This window comes from Glycine soja, chromosome 7 (assembly GCF_004193775.1).
Source record: "Glycine soja cultivar W05 chromosome 7, ASM419377v2, whole genome shotgun sequence".
Lineage (NCBI taxonomy): Eukaryota > Viridiplantae > Streptophyta > Magnoliopsida > Fabales > Fabaceae > Glycine > Glycine soja.
This window is the reverse complement of record NC_041008.1, coordinates 38,592,122-38,609,198: the sequence shown is the minus strand read 5'-3', so window position 1 is coordinate 38,609,198 and position 17,077 is coordinate 38,592,122. Positions and strand designations below refer to the sequence as shown.

At 33.6% G+C, this 17,077-nt stretch overlaps 3 protein-coding genes across 4 annotated transcripts; 1 reads left to right on the top strand and 2 right to left on the bottom strand.

The window, feature by feature from the left end:
• Nucleotides 1–437: 437 nt before the first annotated feature.
• Nucleotides 438–6,859, bottom strand: LOC114419536 (endonuclease MutS2). 2 transcript variants are annotated; one of them, XM_028385230.1, is made up of 6 exons: nt 6,350–6,859; nt 4,336–5,323; nt 3,712–4,236; nt 2,718–3,182; nt 1,918–2,263; nt 438–1,112 (listed from the first exon to the last, which is right to left on the bottom strand). In XM_028385230.1, exons 1-5 carry the CDS (start codon nt 6,802–6,804, stop codon nt 1,952–1,954), a joined length of 2,745 nt encoding a protein of 914 aa, XP_028241031.1. In that variant the 5' UTR covers nt 6,805–6,859; the 3' UTR covers nt 438–1,112; nt 1,918–1,951. The 2 variants fall into 2 exon arrangements, with proteins under 2 accessions (XP_028241031.1, XP_028241030.1); XM_028385229.1 differs by lacking the exon at nt 438–1,112 and having other exon boundaries at nt 1,540–2,263.
• On the bottom strand, nt 591–1,816 carry LOC114420665 (REF/SRPP-like protein At3g05500). The gene is made up of 2 exons (XM_028386504.1): nt 1,806–1,816; nt 591–1,053 (listed from the first exon to the last, which is right to left on the bottom strand). The coding sequence occupies exons 1-2, from the start codon at nt 1,814–1,816 to the stop codon at nt 591–593; spliced, it is 474 nt and encodes a 157-aa protein (XP_028242305.1).
• A 6,895-nt stretch (nt 6,860–13,754) lies between the features above and the next one.
• On the top strand, nt 13,755–16,964 carry LOC114419535. Its single transcript, XM_028385227.1, has 5 exons — nt 13,755–13,872; nt 14,256–14,309; nt 14,957–15,060; nt 15,484–15,522; nt 16,474–16,964. Exons 1-5 carry the CDS (start codon nt 13,797–13,799, stop codon nt 16,612–16,614), a joined length of 414 nt encoding a protein of 137 aa, XP_028241028.1. The 5' UTR covers nt 13,755–13,796; the 3' UTR covers nt 16,615–16,964.
• The last annotated feature ends 113 nt before the right edge of the window (nt 16,965–17,077 follow it).

Here is a 17,077-nt window from a genome sequence, read left to right as displayed (position 1 = left end):
TATCTGTAAGTGATGGAAAAAAAAACTCTAATCAAATTCATAAAAGTAAAAAAGAGGTTATATAAGAACTGAAAAGGTGCAAGTAACACCTTTTGCCTGCTCATGCTCGTTTTTCAATTAACAAAAGTTAAGGTAAGGTGAGTTTTAGGAGGGACATGCCTCCAAGCTTAAACATATTCTCTTCCTCTCTTTTTATTTATAAGACGTATTTCTAACATAAAACATAATTGACTAATCTATGTTTATTAAAAATTAGTTAATTTAATTATATTAACATCAAATTTATGTATAGTTATAATATTTTATAAATTTATTTTTATTCTATTAATAATCTATTCATCTTCTCTAATCTCTATAAACAAAAGAAAAAAAAAGATAATTTAAGATATTTTAATTAAAAATAGTTAATATACAAAAAAAGATGAAATAATATCTTATAATAAAAAAAATTATTGATTTTTTTATATAAATAAGAGCAGAACAAATATATAATTACAATTATCGATTAATAAAGTCTTCACGTCAATGAGACTCAAACTTATCTATAATATGAACTTGACCTTTATCAACTAAATCAACAAGTTGGCCGTTCATGATCGTTTCTCACTAAACATCTTAGCTATCTTCTCCGTAGCAACCAATGCCGAAACCCTACAACCTTTCTCCGCCGCTGCCGCAACTTTCTTGTTGTACTTCTCCGTCCAATATGCCGCCTTCGGCACCCGAGGGAACAGCCGCTGCCACGCTGCCACCGCGCATTGCTCCGCCTTGCCCTCGTACCTCTCGTACAGCTCCTTCGCCGCCAGCTCGCACTCGGCGTAAACGGCTCCGGCAATGCCAAAGGCGGTGGTCTTGGGAGGCGGGGTAGGCCGGTGAACGGCGGCGCCGGAGCGGTCGGGGTTGCGGTTGGCGATGCGGACGAGCTCGTCAGGAACGAGGTGGAACTTTTCGTAGACAGAGCCGATGACGCTCTTGACGGCTTCCTCCACAGCGTGGACGCCGGAGCGCTCCTTGGCACAAATTGCGGCGACGGCGGTAAACGCATGGTGGCAACTTGCATGCACGGTACGTTAATTAGTTGTGCTTGTGTTACCTTGCTCTGTCTCGTCCACCTTAAAAAAACCAAAAAATCAATGCATGCATCAGAGTAGATATGAAATATGATTGAAGATAAGAAAGAGAATAAATATCTTAGTGACGGAATTTCAACTCCTAATTTAAGGGAACGTTTCTTGCACATAGAAGGAAAGGATTCTAATTTTTTATTTTTAAGTAAAAGAAATTTGGTATATAATTTAAGATAAATATTAAAAAAATAAACTACATATATATTATTCATAGAAGAAAAAATCATACGTGTATATTATGTTTAATAAGTACAGTAATTGTTTATATAAGGAAATATTTGTTTATGTATATATTTATAAAAAGATAATTACATCCAAGAACCGTGTATGACTGTATGAAAAGAATTAAAAATAAATAAACTTTTACACATTTGATTATTTAACAAGATTTTAAATCATTGGATGCAATACATTAATAAAACACCATATATTAGCCGAATCTTCTTGGAACAACTTATGGTAGCATATTCTTGGACTTTCTATTTCCAGACCTTTTTCATCGCACGCCAAAATCTATTAATCAGGCATCAGGAAGCACACCACTCCACTAAGTCATCATAATATATATAGATGAAACAAATTGAAAACACGCCTTCTTCTGAACAGAGATAAAGCTGCGAGGAATGCTACCTACAGCTTTAGTGTAAAAATTAATGAATTAAAACTGCAAAATTTTACAAATTCTCCATATTGTATATCAAATGTGTTTATTTACATATCAATTTAGTCATTTGATTTTATCAGGCAAGGAAGAAGCACGATAACTCCCAGAAAAGGAAGAAGGTTCAACCTGACATTGTTTATTGCACCAGGGCAATGAGGCTTCACTTGACATAAGCAATAGTACTACCATAATTCATTGGACTTTCTGGTTCAAAATTGGTAACACGTGGGTGGTTTTGCAGAATCTGAAGTGCACGCTCCTTAACAGCACCAGTGCCCATCCCATGTATAACAAAGAGAACCGAATATGGCCGACTCGCATTAATTGCCATCTCAAGTTGGATAGAAGCTTCTTCTACTCGCATACCTCGTAGGTCCACAGTATTCTTAGATGTACGCACCACTGGACCATAAGAAATATCATCGTTGGTTTTGTTGTCTACATTATCCCTGTATTCTCCATTCCGCAAACTCTGCAATATTATATCAAAATGTTACCACTGGGCATTTTGATTTTAGATGAATGGTTTTTACATAGTAATGCACAGATAAATTATATGCCTACATGAAAGGGGTCATTATTAATAATCTCTGGATCTGAAATTACTTATAATTCAGCAGAATGTGCAAAATATCTAAGTGATGAAAACATGTGAACTTCTTAAAAATAAACCAGGTTAAGAAGCCTGTTATGGAAAGAAGAATAAGAATAATTTTATAGGATGATCTAGTTATAAACATTGATCAACAGCAGGTTTTGAATTCAATGCTAAGCTAGGTTTTTCCATGTTCAAAATGTCTTTTAATTAATGCTTGCTCAATCACTTTCTAAATGGAAAAGTATATCACTTTGTTTTCTTCCTTTAAGGTTATTATATCAATTGAACATTTACATGACAGTAAATATCTAAACATCTTTATACGTACCTGCCTCCCCTGATGTGTGGAAGAAGAACTAGTTACAGCATTCTTTCTACTAGATGGAATAGCTATGATGTTACTTTTCTTAACACGAACTTTCACTTTACCATACTGTACCATGATTGTTCCATCGTCGCCAGGCGATTCTACCACAGTAGCCAATTTACCCCCCAATCCCTTTACATGGACTTGCTCTCCAATTTGTGGAGTATACAAAGCACGATCAGCTTCATTGATGGGAAAACTATCAGCAGGAGTATGAGCTTTTACAATGGAGGCAATTGCAGATTCAGATTCTCTAATAAGATAATTGAGTTGATCACGACCAGAAATTCTGAGTTGCTTCTCAAATTTCTGTATCACAGTTTCTATCTGAGATTTTGCATGCTCTAGCTCGTGTTGAACCTGTTGTGTTTCCTTTGCCATAAGTTCCATCTCACGTTGATCAAGGTCTTCTGCCTCCCCTTGGATCTTTGCAATATTAAAAAGAATTAAAAAAAAGGCAAAGAAGGAAAAAAAGGAAAAAAATAAGCAACTCCAAATATGATGATATTCAATTAAAGTCTGCTGGCAAATGCTCAAGCATTCTTTTGCTGAACAAAAAATTTCCAGCAATAAAGGAAATATGAGCATTTTGTAAGGAAAAATCTATGTACATATTGTATATTATAATTGTGCATGTAGTCAACCAGAAAGCCATATTCTTAGAGGTAAGTCCCTCAAAGATATTGAAATTAACATTTGTAGGCCATTCCCAACCAGAAAGCCACTTGTTGGCTATTCACAAGGTACTAAATATTGTGTTAATCTACAAACTTGTACAAATCCCCATCACTCTTTGATTTTCCAGTCAATTTACCAACTCATTACTTATTAAGGATGCAAAATTCATATGAACTTGGAAAGGAACACTATTGATTGTAATACTACATTGACCAAGGAAAAAAAAATATAATCAAGAAACAAAGGATCTCTTCCTAGCAAAACATCTAGATTGTACCTCATTGTACACACTCATAATTTCTGCGTGAACAGATGCAGCCTTTTCAGCCTGAGCCTTTAACTGGTTTCTTTCCTCCTGTAGTGACTGATAGAGCATTCCTCTCCGCTCTTGCTGCTGTTCTGGTTTAAACTTTTCTACCCATTTTTGTGCACGATCAATTATATTTCTATCAAAGCCAATAGATTGTGCTATGCTTAACGCATTTGAATCACCAGTACATCCCCAAAGGATTCTAAAAGTTGGTTGCAATGTTTCAAGTGAAAATTCCATTGCTGCATTGTCAAAACGGGTATCCTTTTCCTTCATACTACTCAGATCAGCATAATGAGTGGTTACAACAGCCAAGTTAACACGATCCTTCAAATATTGTAAGATACTGGCAGAAAGAGCAACACCTTCTGAAGGATCAGTTCCACCACCAATTTCATCAATGAGAACAAGTGATTGTGTTGAGGCCACTTCCAAAATCTTACAAATACGTGATATGTGCCCGCTAAAAGTTGAGAGATTTTGTTCAAGGGACTTCAATTTGGAGGGAGAAAAGGAATTAGACAACAAAAGAAACAATTACACGATCTCAACAAAAAGTCTTTTATTGTCCATAAAAAGTTCAGATATTACCTGGTGATCTCCAATATCTGCAAGGATAAGGTCAAACCAAGGAAGTTTTGGATTTTTCTTGGCAGGCAAATGCATCCCAGCCTTTGACATAAGTGATGCCAGGCCCAATGTTTTCATGGAAGCAGTTTTCCCTCCAGTATTAGGACCTGAGATCACCACCACGCGAGTTCCATGTCCAATTTTAAAATCAACTGGCACAGGGAAGTCTGATATGCCTTGTGGCGTATATTTAGAAGCCATTGTTCCATTTCCATTACCAAACTCAGCAGCATTTCCAGATCTTAGTGTAAGATTGTCTGAAATGTTCTCTAGAGAGGACTCCAGGAGTAATGGATGTCGTATACCAACAATGTTTACTGTTAAATCGTCATCCTCTTGTGTGACCAAGGTATCATCATCATCTTCAACGGAATCACGGCCTTCAAAATTACCTAAGCTGAAAATGGGACATACCCCATTCATCCATTGAGCATATGCAGCTCTTGCAAAAGCAAGATCAACCTTAAGAATTTTATCCAATAAATGATTTATATCTGATTCTGAATTTGCTATTTCAGATGCAAGCATACTCAAAATTACACTTTCCTCGGCCTTCTCAGAGCTTGAAAGCCTAACTTCCAAGTTGTTCAGATCTATTGCATCTTTGGGTTCCATAAAGTAAGTTGCCCCAGAGCTGCTAACATTCAGAACTACACCATCTGGAAGCAAATATCTATGTGAAGCCCTAATTCCCACACACATTCTAGATCGACGCTTAACTATTAATGGTCTATCAATTCCCCCTGCCTGAAAAATTTGGGAAGATACTTCCTTCAACAAAGAATCCAAAATTTCTATGTTCCTCTTTCTTTCTGATCTGATGATCTCCAGGTCTTCACTTGCTCTATCAAGAATTATTGAAAGCTTGCAATCTATGCAAAATTCTATTTTACGCTCCAAGCCTACTTGGAAATTACAATTTTGGAGTATATCGAGAAGGGGTAAGTACCTGATGGGAAACAGTTGCACCAATAAAGTTAACAAAATGATTAATTATCTTCGGATTTCTAAAAGGAAGCAATTATGCCCAAAAGAACAAGTGCAATTAGAGTTTTACACTCTGAACATCAGTCATTACCTTAGAGACAAACTTTGTTTTAAGGCCTTATTGAGATATGAGAATCCATTACCATATGATCTATGCTCCAAACTTTGTCAAGAAAAACACAACACCTAGCCAAAATACATAAATGAAGCTTCTTTTAAACTGAATCAAACTAAAAAAAATAACCTTAAATACTGGGAAAAGCTATTTCTTTACAATTTCACACCAACCCTTTGAACTGACTCAAAAATAGAGAATCACATAAATCTCATAGAATGACAATCCAATTATCCAAGTTATGATTGACATATAATTTGGATTTACTTTTTGAGCTTAATTTTTATATATTGTCAAAGTAAACTAATAACTTGGTCAACCAAACAAAAACTTCACACCATCATCCAATCACGAATTGCTAAACTATTAGAGAAGTCTAACTAGTACAGCTGTTAATCAGAAATTCCAAAAAAAAAACTCTTAATTGCGCGCTAACTCGTTATACTGACAGTGCATCAAATTTAAATTCATAAAATTTCGACTCCAATTCAATGTATGTTTCTTGCAGTTCAAACTAAACAGTTTCACTAAAAAAAGAAAGAAAAAAAAAACTATAATGGGAGTAGAATGTCAATCTATGTAATAATTGACAATTTGACATATAATTTGGATTTATGTTTAACACAAAACTTGTTCACACTATCATCCAATCACGAATGGCTAAATGATCATAGAAGTCAAGCTATTACAACCGTTGATCAGAAATTCTAACTTTTTTTTATAATCACATGCTAACTCGTTGTTGCACTGTTAAACTCATACGTTTTCTTACTCCGATTCAATGTATGTTTATTACAGTTCAAACCAAACAATTTCACTAAAAATAGCAACAAAGAGAGAGAGAGAGAGAGAATCGTATAGTTTTGTGAATACCTTTGTGGATGATTAGAAGCGGAAGCGACGCGTTTCAAAGCATCGAACAGTTCCCTGGCGGCGGCGAGCGTGTGGCGAACGGTGCAGAGCTCTCGGATGGTCAGCAAGTGGCCGGAGGTGGCGACGCCGAGAATCTCCGTCAAGTCGTGGACGCCGGAAAAGTCGAGGGGCTCGGCGACGAGTCTGGCGGCGGAGGTCTGGTCGAGGAGCCTCTGGCTGTCGCGGCGTGTCCGGCCGATGGGCAAGCGGGCGTTGAGGGCGGCGGCAGAGCCCATGGAGGTGGAGGTGAACGCCGAGAGCTGCTTGCACACGGAGCCCCATTCTAGAGTCTTGAGGGTCTCGGCTTGGAGCGAGTTCGACTCGGGCGAGTTGGGGTTGGAGCAGAATCGGGGTTTGAAGAATAACGGTCTTGGGGGTTTGTTCGCCGGAATCAGTACGTTGCTGCTGAGTTGCATCGGTGACTCAGTGCCCTGTTTGTTTCTGAGTCTACCACCCGTTCGTTATGTTATGGATTGAATTCGGTTTCACTTCTGGATCTTTCTTTTATCTCTGCTGCAATCGTAGACACTCAACGGCGTCGTTTCCACTGTGGGCTGAAAAGCCCCTTGCTGAGTGGGCTTAAAAATAGGGGCCTAATAAGGTTGCACTTTGCTATTGCCATTTCCAAGTCTGTTCTTCCCACCCAATCATTTGTTTGGATTTTTACGAATACTGCAAATGTCTCTTGTGGAAACCTAATTTGGTTGAAAAAAATTCACATCAAAATCGTGTTTTCACTGCGTTAAGAGGTGAAAATCAACTACACAATGAAAATACGATTGGTTTCATCTCATAATACAACAAAATTCAATTTTCGTTAAATAAACTACATAGTAAAATTATATTTTCGTTGTATAATTGGTTCAACAAAAATTATATTCCTTTACATTAAAATGAAGTCAAGCTTTAATGTAGAAACACATTTTCATTGAAAAAATTACACAATGGAAATGTGTTTTCTATTTGTTCTATGACAATGAGCAATCCCAAATTTTTTAAAAAATAATGATACATGAATCACTTTTCATTCTAAACATCTCATCAATACTTCTCATTTCTCTCTTGTTTCTATTCTTATCGTATCATAAATCTTACTATATTTATATTTTATTTTCTCTCTTTTCTTTCTTTTTCTAGATATAAGATAACATATTAAGATATTTATCAAACATTTTTCTTTTTTAACAAAATAAAATGTGCAAATGTTTAACACTTAACAAGCATACCAAACTAAATTATAGGACCAAAAGTAGTATGGTAGCATGAAATAGAAATGAATACTATTACAGTATCCATTTACTATGAAAAAGTAAATATAAATGAGCAAATTATTTCAATGAATCTTGGGAATATCTGCTACATATTCTTCTACTCTAGTTGAAAGGAATAGAATTGAATTGTTGTTTGTGTTGCATGTGTGGTATTTAGTTATTTACGGTCACCGAGCTTCTGCCTCATTTCAGTTAGAATAGTTATAACTATTTTAGTTGTTTTAGCTGTCATAGTTGTCAGTTAGTTTGTTACAAACTAACTCTTGTATATAATCTATATTCATGATTGAATTAAGTAATGAGAAGCATTCATTTCGTCTTCTTCTTTGAGCTTCTTTTCTCTCCATCTTAAAATATGTTATGTCATGAGTTTTACACCTAGGTTGGAGATAGGTAACCTTACATCATCACCAACCAGAGAATAACAACATTTGTTCAAAGCTGAAATATTATACCTATAGCTTCCAAATTAGAGTGTAGAGCATGAAAAATAAAATAAGGTTAGAGTGCTCAACCCACCGAGCTAGTGCTATGGGGGTAAGGAATATGTTGAGGAATGAAAAATACATAGACAATATTACTCTTAAAAGGTGGATTTTAGGCTTTATTCAATCCTAAAAACTAGCTCATAAAATGAGGGTTGTTTCTTACTTATATATTATATCTTGATATTGGACTTGATACATAGATGACATGATGGGTGACTTGTGTTTTTTTAATATCATCTTAGATGGTGGGTTTTGGGCACAATTTAATCTCAAAAGATGAGATTTATCTCTTATTTAAATATTATATCTTAGTGTTATCTCTAGCAGATATGAGACTTGAATTTTTTCCAATAATTATTATATAATAAAGCTATCTAGACAGAGAAGTTATGAAGAGACAAGAAAAAAGGTGGTAAGAAATCTAGGAATTTCATCTATTTAGGTGGAGTTTCAAATTATCTATTTTTGTCCTATAATAATCATGAAAATTTATAAAATGACAGTCAAATGCCACACAACCTTGAAATCTCCTGTCCAGAGTATGTTTGGATGGAGGAATTTAAAATTTTAAGAAATTTTAAATTCTAAGAATTTCAAATACTTCAATTAAAATTCTTTTATTTTCAAAATTTTGTGTTTGGATAAAAAAATTAAAATATGAGGGTGAAAAAAAAAGGAATGAAAAAAAAGAAAAAATATGATTAGTGTGCTAGTTATACGTGTTCCTCTACGCTCAGACCCGATCAATGTTCCACAATCTTATACGATGTTTCTTGAAGAAGACTTTAAGAAGAGAATTTCAATTTTTCACCTTTTAGAAGGAAATTGAAATTCCAGATTTTTAGTTGTTTAAAATTCTGTTTTAAAATTCAAAAATTTTAAATTCTTCACAAAAAAACATCCAAACAATGAATTCTAAATTACAGAAATTCAAATTCTCTAATAAATTACTTTCCTCAGTTAAAATTCTGTATCCAAACATACTCGTTTCATACATCACATAGACATTGATGAGTTGAAAGGAAACAGTTACTGTGGTAGATAAGGAAACAGCGCAGGGTGAGGTGGGGTTTCACCCTCCCTTCCTTCATCCAAGCACCAAGTTGTATCCAGATAACTTTCTGAAAGTATGATGACGGAAACTTTAGCCTTCTCAATTTGCTCAACCACTCTGGGTGGTACATAGTCCCCAATTAGCTCTTGGTGAAAATAGACCTTGAGTGATTTCTTAAGTAGAATAGAAGCAAAATAATCGGAGATATTGCTGGTGTCTTTGGCCCTGAAACTAATGAATCCGAGACCAGTTAATCTTGACAAGCTCAGGGACATCATGGAAAATGCTGCACAAGAGACCAAATTCAACACTTTGTCGCCATCCTTTTTCTCAGTGTTCTCTTCTGTTTTGTCCAGGTAAAACGAGTACACAGATGTAGCCATCAAAATAAAAAAAACAAAAAAAAAAACTACATGTACTGGATTTCCTTTGGTTTGGCTAAAAATCTTCAACCATGAGCTAAAAAGATGGAGCTTGGTGGTAAAAGGAAGAGGGAAAGGTCTAGGATTTGATTTTAACTGCTAACAAAAAAAAAACTAACTATTAATGCAGTGAAATTAACATAGCATTATTTCAAAGTGTACGATGATTTAGAGGAAAGTGCAAGCCAGAAAGACGTGGGAATGCTTTAAAAAAAGAAGAAAGACTTGGGAAATGAATATATATATATATATATATATATATATATATATATATATATATATGTGTGTGTGTGTGTGTGTGTGTATTTTTCTGTAGTGGAGCTAATTGATACCATGCTTTTTTGCACGATCACCGGTGGGTTGCATTAATCCTTATGTATATATAGTTTCAGATCAAACCAATTCGCACTCCGTGTCATTTATATACTGAAAAGTGAATAATGTAAATTTGTTTCAACAAAAACATGGGAAATGTTATAAAAAAGAGTAATTTGCATTTTTTCTTCTTGAGGTTTTGTGAATTTTCTTCTAATACTCTTTCTTTTTTATTTATATTCTCACATTAACTCTCTTAATTATTTAATTGTTTAAAAAATATTACAATTATCTCTTAATTGTCTCATGAGGTTATTGTAAACCTTAAAAAAGCAAAATATTATATGCATTCTTAAAAAGAATCACATAGAGTTAATTTCAACGTAATTTACTCTTTAAAAAAAGCATAATATGTGTAGGACTTGTGTAGATATCCAAGGAAAAGATAATCATAGAGAGAATCTTTAAAAAAAAAAGAAAGTTAAAAAAAGAGTGTCAATAACATTTCTTAAATAAAAATTATGTCACTGTCCGTGTGTGCCTAAAATGAAAATAGCTTGGAAATGTTAAAAGTTTTAGTATTTATTTACTTCTTCTTTTTTTACGTATGAATTTGGAGTTGTTTATTGTTGGATATTAGTCATTACCTCCGTTAACGTGTCAAATAAGTTCAGCTTTAAAGTTTAAACAAATTATTCTACTTGCAACTCCACTTCATCATGTTACCACATCCCTTGGCACTAACAATGAAATTTAAACGAGGGAGGGGGCATGGTTCGTATTACAATGTGTTTCATTAAGGAAAATGAAACTGAGAAGTGAGAAGAGGGAATTAAAAGAAGATTTTTTTTAGTCATTATGATATTAATATTTTATATTGATTAAATTTATGAATGACTAATATTTGTTAAGAAAGTTGAATATCTTTAATGGGATTTGTTATTTTCTAATCATATTTTTTCATCTATAAAACTTAAAATTGAAATCTTATTTAAGAGATTCGAATTCAACATGTTGATAGGAGTTTTTTTTAATTGTACTTTATTTGGTTTAAAATTTAAAAAGGAAGGAGAAATGAGGGGATTAAAATATTTTTCTTCTTATTTTTGTCTCTATTCTAATATTTAAAAATTTAAACGAAATAAGAGAAAATTATTTTTCTTTTTCCTCCTTGTTAACTAAGTGGCCTCAATAACTCAATATGGGAGATGGGTTGAGTTTTTTAAAAATTGTTTCTCAACCTTTAATATACAAGAGTTCAATTTAATAGAAGAGATGATGAGATTTAATTTGAAACTCAAAACTCAAATATATTTTAAGCACAAATAAGCAAATAGACAAGTGAATGAGATTAGAAATAGAAAAAAGGCACCAATATTTTACTCTGGTTCGATATACCTAACCTATATCTAGTGTTCAAGCAGCACTTGTGATTTTCCATTAAATTAACAAATTACAGAGCAAAGAGCTATAATTATTTCAAACTATGACAATCTCCCAGGACACCCCTCTTTGAACCTAGACTTAGCCCCTGAGGATGACACATTTTTTTTATAGAGAATTTGATATATTTCCTAATGATATTTCTCATGGATTGCCTTATTTAAGAGGAACAAAGCTTCAACTACAAGAAGAAGGTTTTTACATCAAGGGTTAAAGAAAGGAAAGTCAAAGAATACTAGAAGTTGCTTATCTCCAAAAGCCAAGCATGACTTGTTCAAATTTGACTTCTTGTTTCAATTTGTTTCCAAACTTGTAATTTTTACCACCTAACTTCTTTTGTTTTGGTATGCAAAGGAGGAATATGCATAAAGATTCAATGGACAAGGCAATTAGATGGAGTGGTGGAGCATTCTCCGATGGAATAAAAATTATTGACAAACACTATTTCTAGGCCTAATACATTAATTAATGTGTTGCAACAATTGTTTTAAGATGCTTATTGTAATATCCTTGATTTTTTACTTCTCGTCAACTTTCATACTACGACACTTCACTCAACATCTTTGTTGGTCAAAATCCTCCGTAGATAGTCCTTTCCGTGATCTCGACAATCAGTTGTCTGCTTCCCGGATCAGTGACTATCCTGACAAGCCAACACAAAGACATTTCAGCGTGTTTTGTTCTCACTTACACGCTTTTCAGAAAACTTTCCAGAAGGTTACCCATCCCATAACTACTTAAAGTTAAGTATGCTTAATTATGAAATTCTTAAGTGATGGACTACAAAAAGTAGATGCATCTTGTTGGTATAGGTAGTACCAATTAATACCTTTAAGTCATCCTCAATTGTACAATCTCATATCTACACAGCCTCTGGATCTCTCTCATTCTGATGTTATTCAATCAATCAAGGTGTTACACTTATGGTTTGCATAATGTTTATGTTGTGCATGATTTTGCTTTGGGGTAATGTCATGAAATCCTTGAGACTTGAAAATAGTGACCATTATGTCGACTTGTGTGATAATAATGAGATTTCTCCTATACATTTTGTTTGTGGAGAACTTTGTTCGCAAGGAAAATGTATATGTAGATATATGATATTGTGTATGTCTAAGTTTTCACCACATGCTTCATTTTGGAAGGAAATTATGGGATACATGTAAGGGAGCAACTGGTTTCTTATATGAGTTGGATGCCTCATATGAACACATCTTAAGGTCTCATATGTGACATGATTTGCATAAGCTTAGTACCCTTTTTTCCCCTAGGAATTCTCAATGGAATAACATCAATTTAAGTTTTGTAATAAATCTTCCAAGTTCCAAAATAGGAAAGGATTACATTTTTGTGATGATTGACAATTTCCTTAGGCTTTTTTATATATATATTTGGGTGGTCGGTGACATAGGTACATGACAAATAAGAGGCTTGTCACTTAGGAAAGAATTCTATAATGGCACTTTTTCAATAAATCACAATATGTGTTTTTTTTTGTATGGTTGTCTTGTGTTGTTCATTGATAAACCAATCGCTCTACAGATCTAAATAATAATCTAAAAAAAATTTTAAAAAATAAAAAAAATCTATCATATTAAAAGATTTTTTTATTTTCTTTTTTAAGCTAAAATCTACAAAATCAAAATATACCAACATTTGTAACTAAAATATATCAAGATTTATAACAACATCGAACATTCAAACCTTCTAAATTAAATATCAAAGTCTTAACATGTTTTATGCAGATTTCACGGGCTAGCTCGTGAGCCCATGGATTTAGCCTATGAAGTTTGTGGGTTCCATGGACCGTTCCCAAACTTGCCTATAGTTATTCGGATTAAAAAAAACAGAGACAAATTTTCGTACGGTACGGACTTAATGAACCTTGATTTGTATATCTATTCCTAATTTTAGGTTTAATTATTCAAAATTCACATTAAAATATCAATGTGATTTTAAGTAACTTTTCACATGTTTAATTTTATGTTAAGGAATTAATTTTTGGATTCAACATTGATTCTAAATGAAAATAACTTTTACATTAGATAAAAAAAGGTATACCAAATTTTATTATTAATCCTTTTTCTTTTAAAGGAATTTTACTACTAATCTTTTTTATAATAAAAATATTCAAACATAAACTATATCACTCTAAAATTAATTTTAATCAAAATTATCATTACAAAATTAATTTTTCAATCTTGATCCGAACATACAATTACTAAAATTCACTACCATATGTCTAATTTTTAATCCTTTGATTGAAATGGCCCACAAAACTCGGAAATGTAACTGGACAGGAAACCGCGGTGAATCACACGGGAAGTGACCAAACTACCCTTGTCGAATTAAAACATGGCTTCTTAATCTCTGTGCTCGTTGTTCTCTTCTCTTCAGGAACAACACAAAACAAGGATGATGTCGCAGCAATGGGGCTCTCCATGTGGAAGCCAATGCACCAATAAATACGCTGCCCTCGGCAAAATCCCATGTAATGTAACCAACCCTCTTCAACATTTCCTCATTCTTTCTTTCTTTTATTTTATTTTTTAAATTTCATGAATGTTCAATTTGCCTTATCCATGCTCTGGAATTGTGTTATCCTTTTCATTAGCCCATAACGTTATTTCTGGCTGGTTTTCAATGTTTGGGTAGATTATATGTTGAACTATTCAAATTATTTTGATATATATTGTAATGCATTAACGTTACTCAATGAAGCAATATTCCGGGCTCGTTGAAGGCTCTTGTAGCAATTATGGTTGATGATGTCGATGTGAGGTTATTTTGATGTTAATTGGTTTTGGGTCTGCACTAAAAATTGAATCTTTGCGTTCCTTTCTGCACTCACAAATCCTACTTGTTTTAATGTAGGGCGAATATTCTGCAAAAAGGGTTGCGACTCAGATGGAGAGACATGGGAAGAATGTGAGATTACTTTGCATCTTTGTTTAATAATTTTTTCTTATGAATGCAATGCAGATAAAAAAAAAAAATCTATTCACTCAAATTCTAGGCTTTATGTAATTCACTTTCTTGTATTTCTGCATCAATGCTAGCAAAATAGTTACTGAATCATTTCTTTCTCCCTTTCCTGTCCATAAAAAATTATTCTGAAAATTTACTAACTTTTATCTTGACTTAATAATTCTAGATGAAAACAATAATATCTTGAGGGAAAAGATTTATCTTTGACGATTGGGGAAAGTATTGAAGTTCGGCTTCACTTTTTTTTATTTTTTATAGTTAAACGGTAACTCGGTAATCCTCTTCAGCAATAATGAAATTCAACGAAACAGTTTTTATTTATTTTTTAACGAGTCACATCATAAGACTAAGTTAGTTTTTGCTACTGAAGCAACAAAGATTGAATATACGTGATCAAACATTGGCTTTGGCTTTGTAGATGGCAGAAGTAGTTGGTTTATCTCATATTTTGAGATGAGGATTGCTAGCATCTTTCTTCCTGGCACATTCTGAGAAAAAGAATGGAAAAAGTGTGATTGTAAAAATTGGGCTTGCTTAGTGACAGACTTGATTTTGATTAACAAATGATAAGAATAATGGTTAACCAGGTTTGGAGGACTGCAATCAAATATGCTACAAGGATCCCGTACTAAAGGACCAGCAGTGGAGTGCTTATATTGATCGTTCCCCTGGAGCTGCCAGTTATTCGGAGGTATTTTCTATTATTGCCCATGTTCCTTTTACTTTCCATATTCATGAATCTTGATTGCAACTTAACTTAAAGGAAAGGTTTCCGCATGTTTACTGTTGAGTTATTGTCAGAGGGAAAGTATTTGAGTGAAAAATTTTAGGTTTGATAAGAACTATTGGAACCAAGTATTGAACTGTTACCTTGGTCTTCGCTTGCCAATGAGTGAACTACAAGTTGATTGTGTAATGTGTATGGTGCTAAAATTGTTGTAATAGGATTAGTCAACTAATTTTCTTACCAGCATCAGTAATCCAGTTTTCAGCCCCGAAATCTTGACTGTGCTGATCAATTGTGACATGCTTGTGGCTTTTTATTAGCTTAAGATTAATTATGGTATGGCTGCTATCTTTGGAAATTAATGATGATTAATTGTTTCATGTACAGGAATGCTTTCATGCGTGTGTATCTGGCTGCGGTTACAAGGTCGGTTGGATTTGAAGAACATAAATTTTGGTTAAGCTTGTCATATGCATTCCAGTTTCCCCCCTCGAATGAAAGGACTATTAGAATCTTTTCAACAAGCACAGGAGGGAATGATGCTTTTTCTATGCTTGCTTCATATAAGCAGTTTTTTCTACCATATTTATTTGAAAAAGGAAACAAAAGGAACCTCATAATAGTTGTTATTTTTTAACTTCTGTTGTAGAAACTTCATTTCATTCATATGACCATATCATGTCTTGCCTATAGCTAGGTTCTCTTGCTCATGGTGCTAATCAGAAATTTCAGTCTCAAATCAGTTTGATAACCTTCAATAAATTTTCATGTTTATAAATTGAAAAATTATATAGGGAAATGTATCCTAAAATTGATTTGTAATCTCTTCCAAGATTTGAAATTGTGGATTGCATCACGTGAAGTGGGTGCGGTATCTTGGTTGCAGTGGCTGTCACAACTGCATGATGACATTTCTATGATTCTTTCATTTTTGTGTTTCAACTAAAAGTCTAGTTGGAATGATTAGTATAAAATTTGATTTGTTCTCTTATTCATGGTATTTTATACATTTCACACCTTACAGTAACTAAAAATTGAATGTAATTCTTCAAACAGAAAACCAATTCTCTTTTCTATATCAATTGGTTTGCATCGGAAATATTAGGATACAGGTGACCTTATAAATTTATTGCATCTTTATAAATCATATGTATCATCAATATATTTCTCTGTTGCTTTGATGTGGTTTCCCATATATTAAGCTGTCACTATTGAATATTGAATGGCCAATTTAATTTAGTGAATCATGACGCAGATATACAGCTTTCCCTGCTCTCTGAATTGAATATCAATAATCTACATTAGTCTAAATAACTCTGACAAATATATTCAAAAATTCACTTGTTATAACCCAATTATATATTTCTCATATTGCAGTTTGAGGTTAAATCAGAGGAAGCTGATAAAGTCTGTCCTAACAGGCAACCAAAGCCTGAAACCAAGCCTACTAAGAAGCCAAAGCCACAACCTGTACGCCCCATCGATCTGCCTGGTGATATACCTGACACTTCTGCATAGTGAAAAACATCAGCATATTTGACAAAAATCCAGCATGTATGTATACTTGATACTTTGTTGGTTATATTCTCTCAGGAATTTTTTTTTCTTTCTTTTTCTTTTTTTTTTTCTTTTTACCTTGAAACATGCTAATTGTTATCAGCATGAGTTACTTACATTTTGTGGACAACACCATGAGTGGTTGTGCCTATTTTTGCCTTGAGAATTTGGAGGCATCGTGTTGCCTTTAAACTGGGAGCATTGATAGTTGGATAATTACAGGGCTTCCATGATTTATTAAGGAAAGTTGATGTTCTAGGATTTTAAATTGGTGATTTTTTTTATCTGATCATTACCGTTATAAATCTCGATCAAATCATGGTGATGTCAGCAGTTAGTTTAAGAAAATTTGATCACCACTCCTGTACCCTCCCAATGGATTTTGTGCTTCTCGACTAAATAATTGCTGTTCATTTAAGACTTG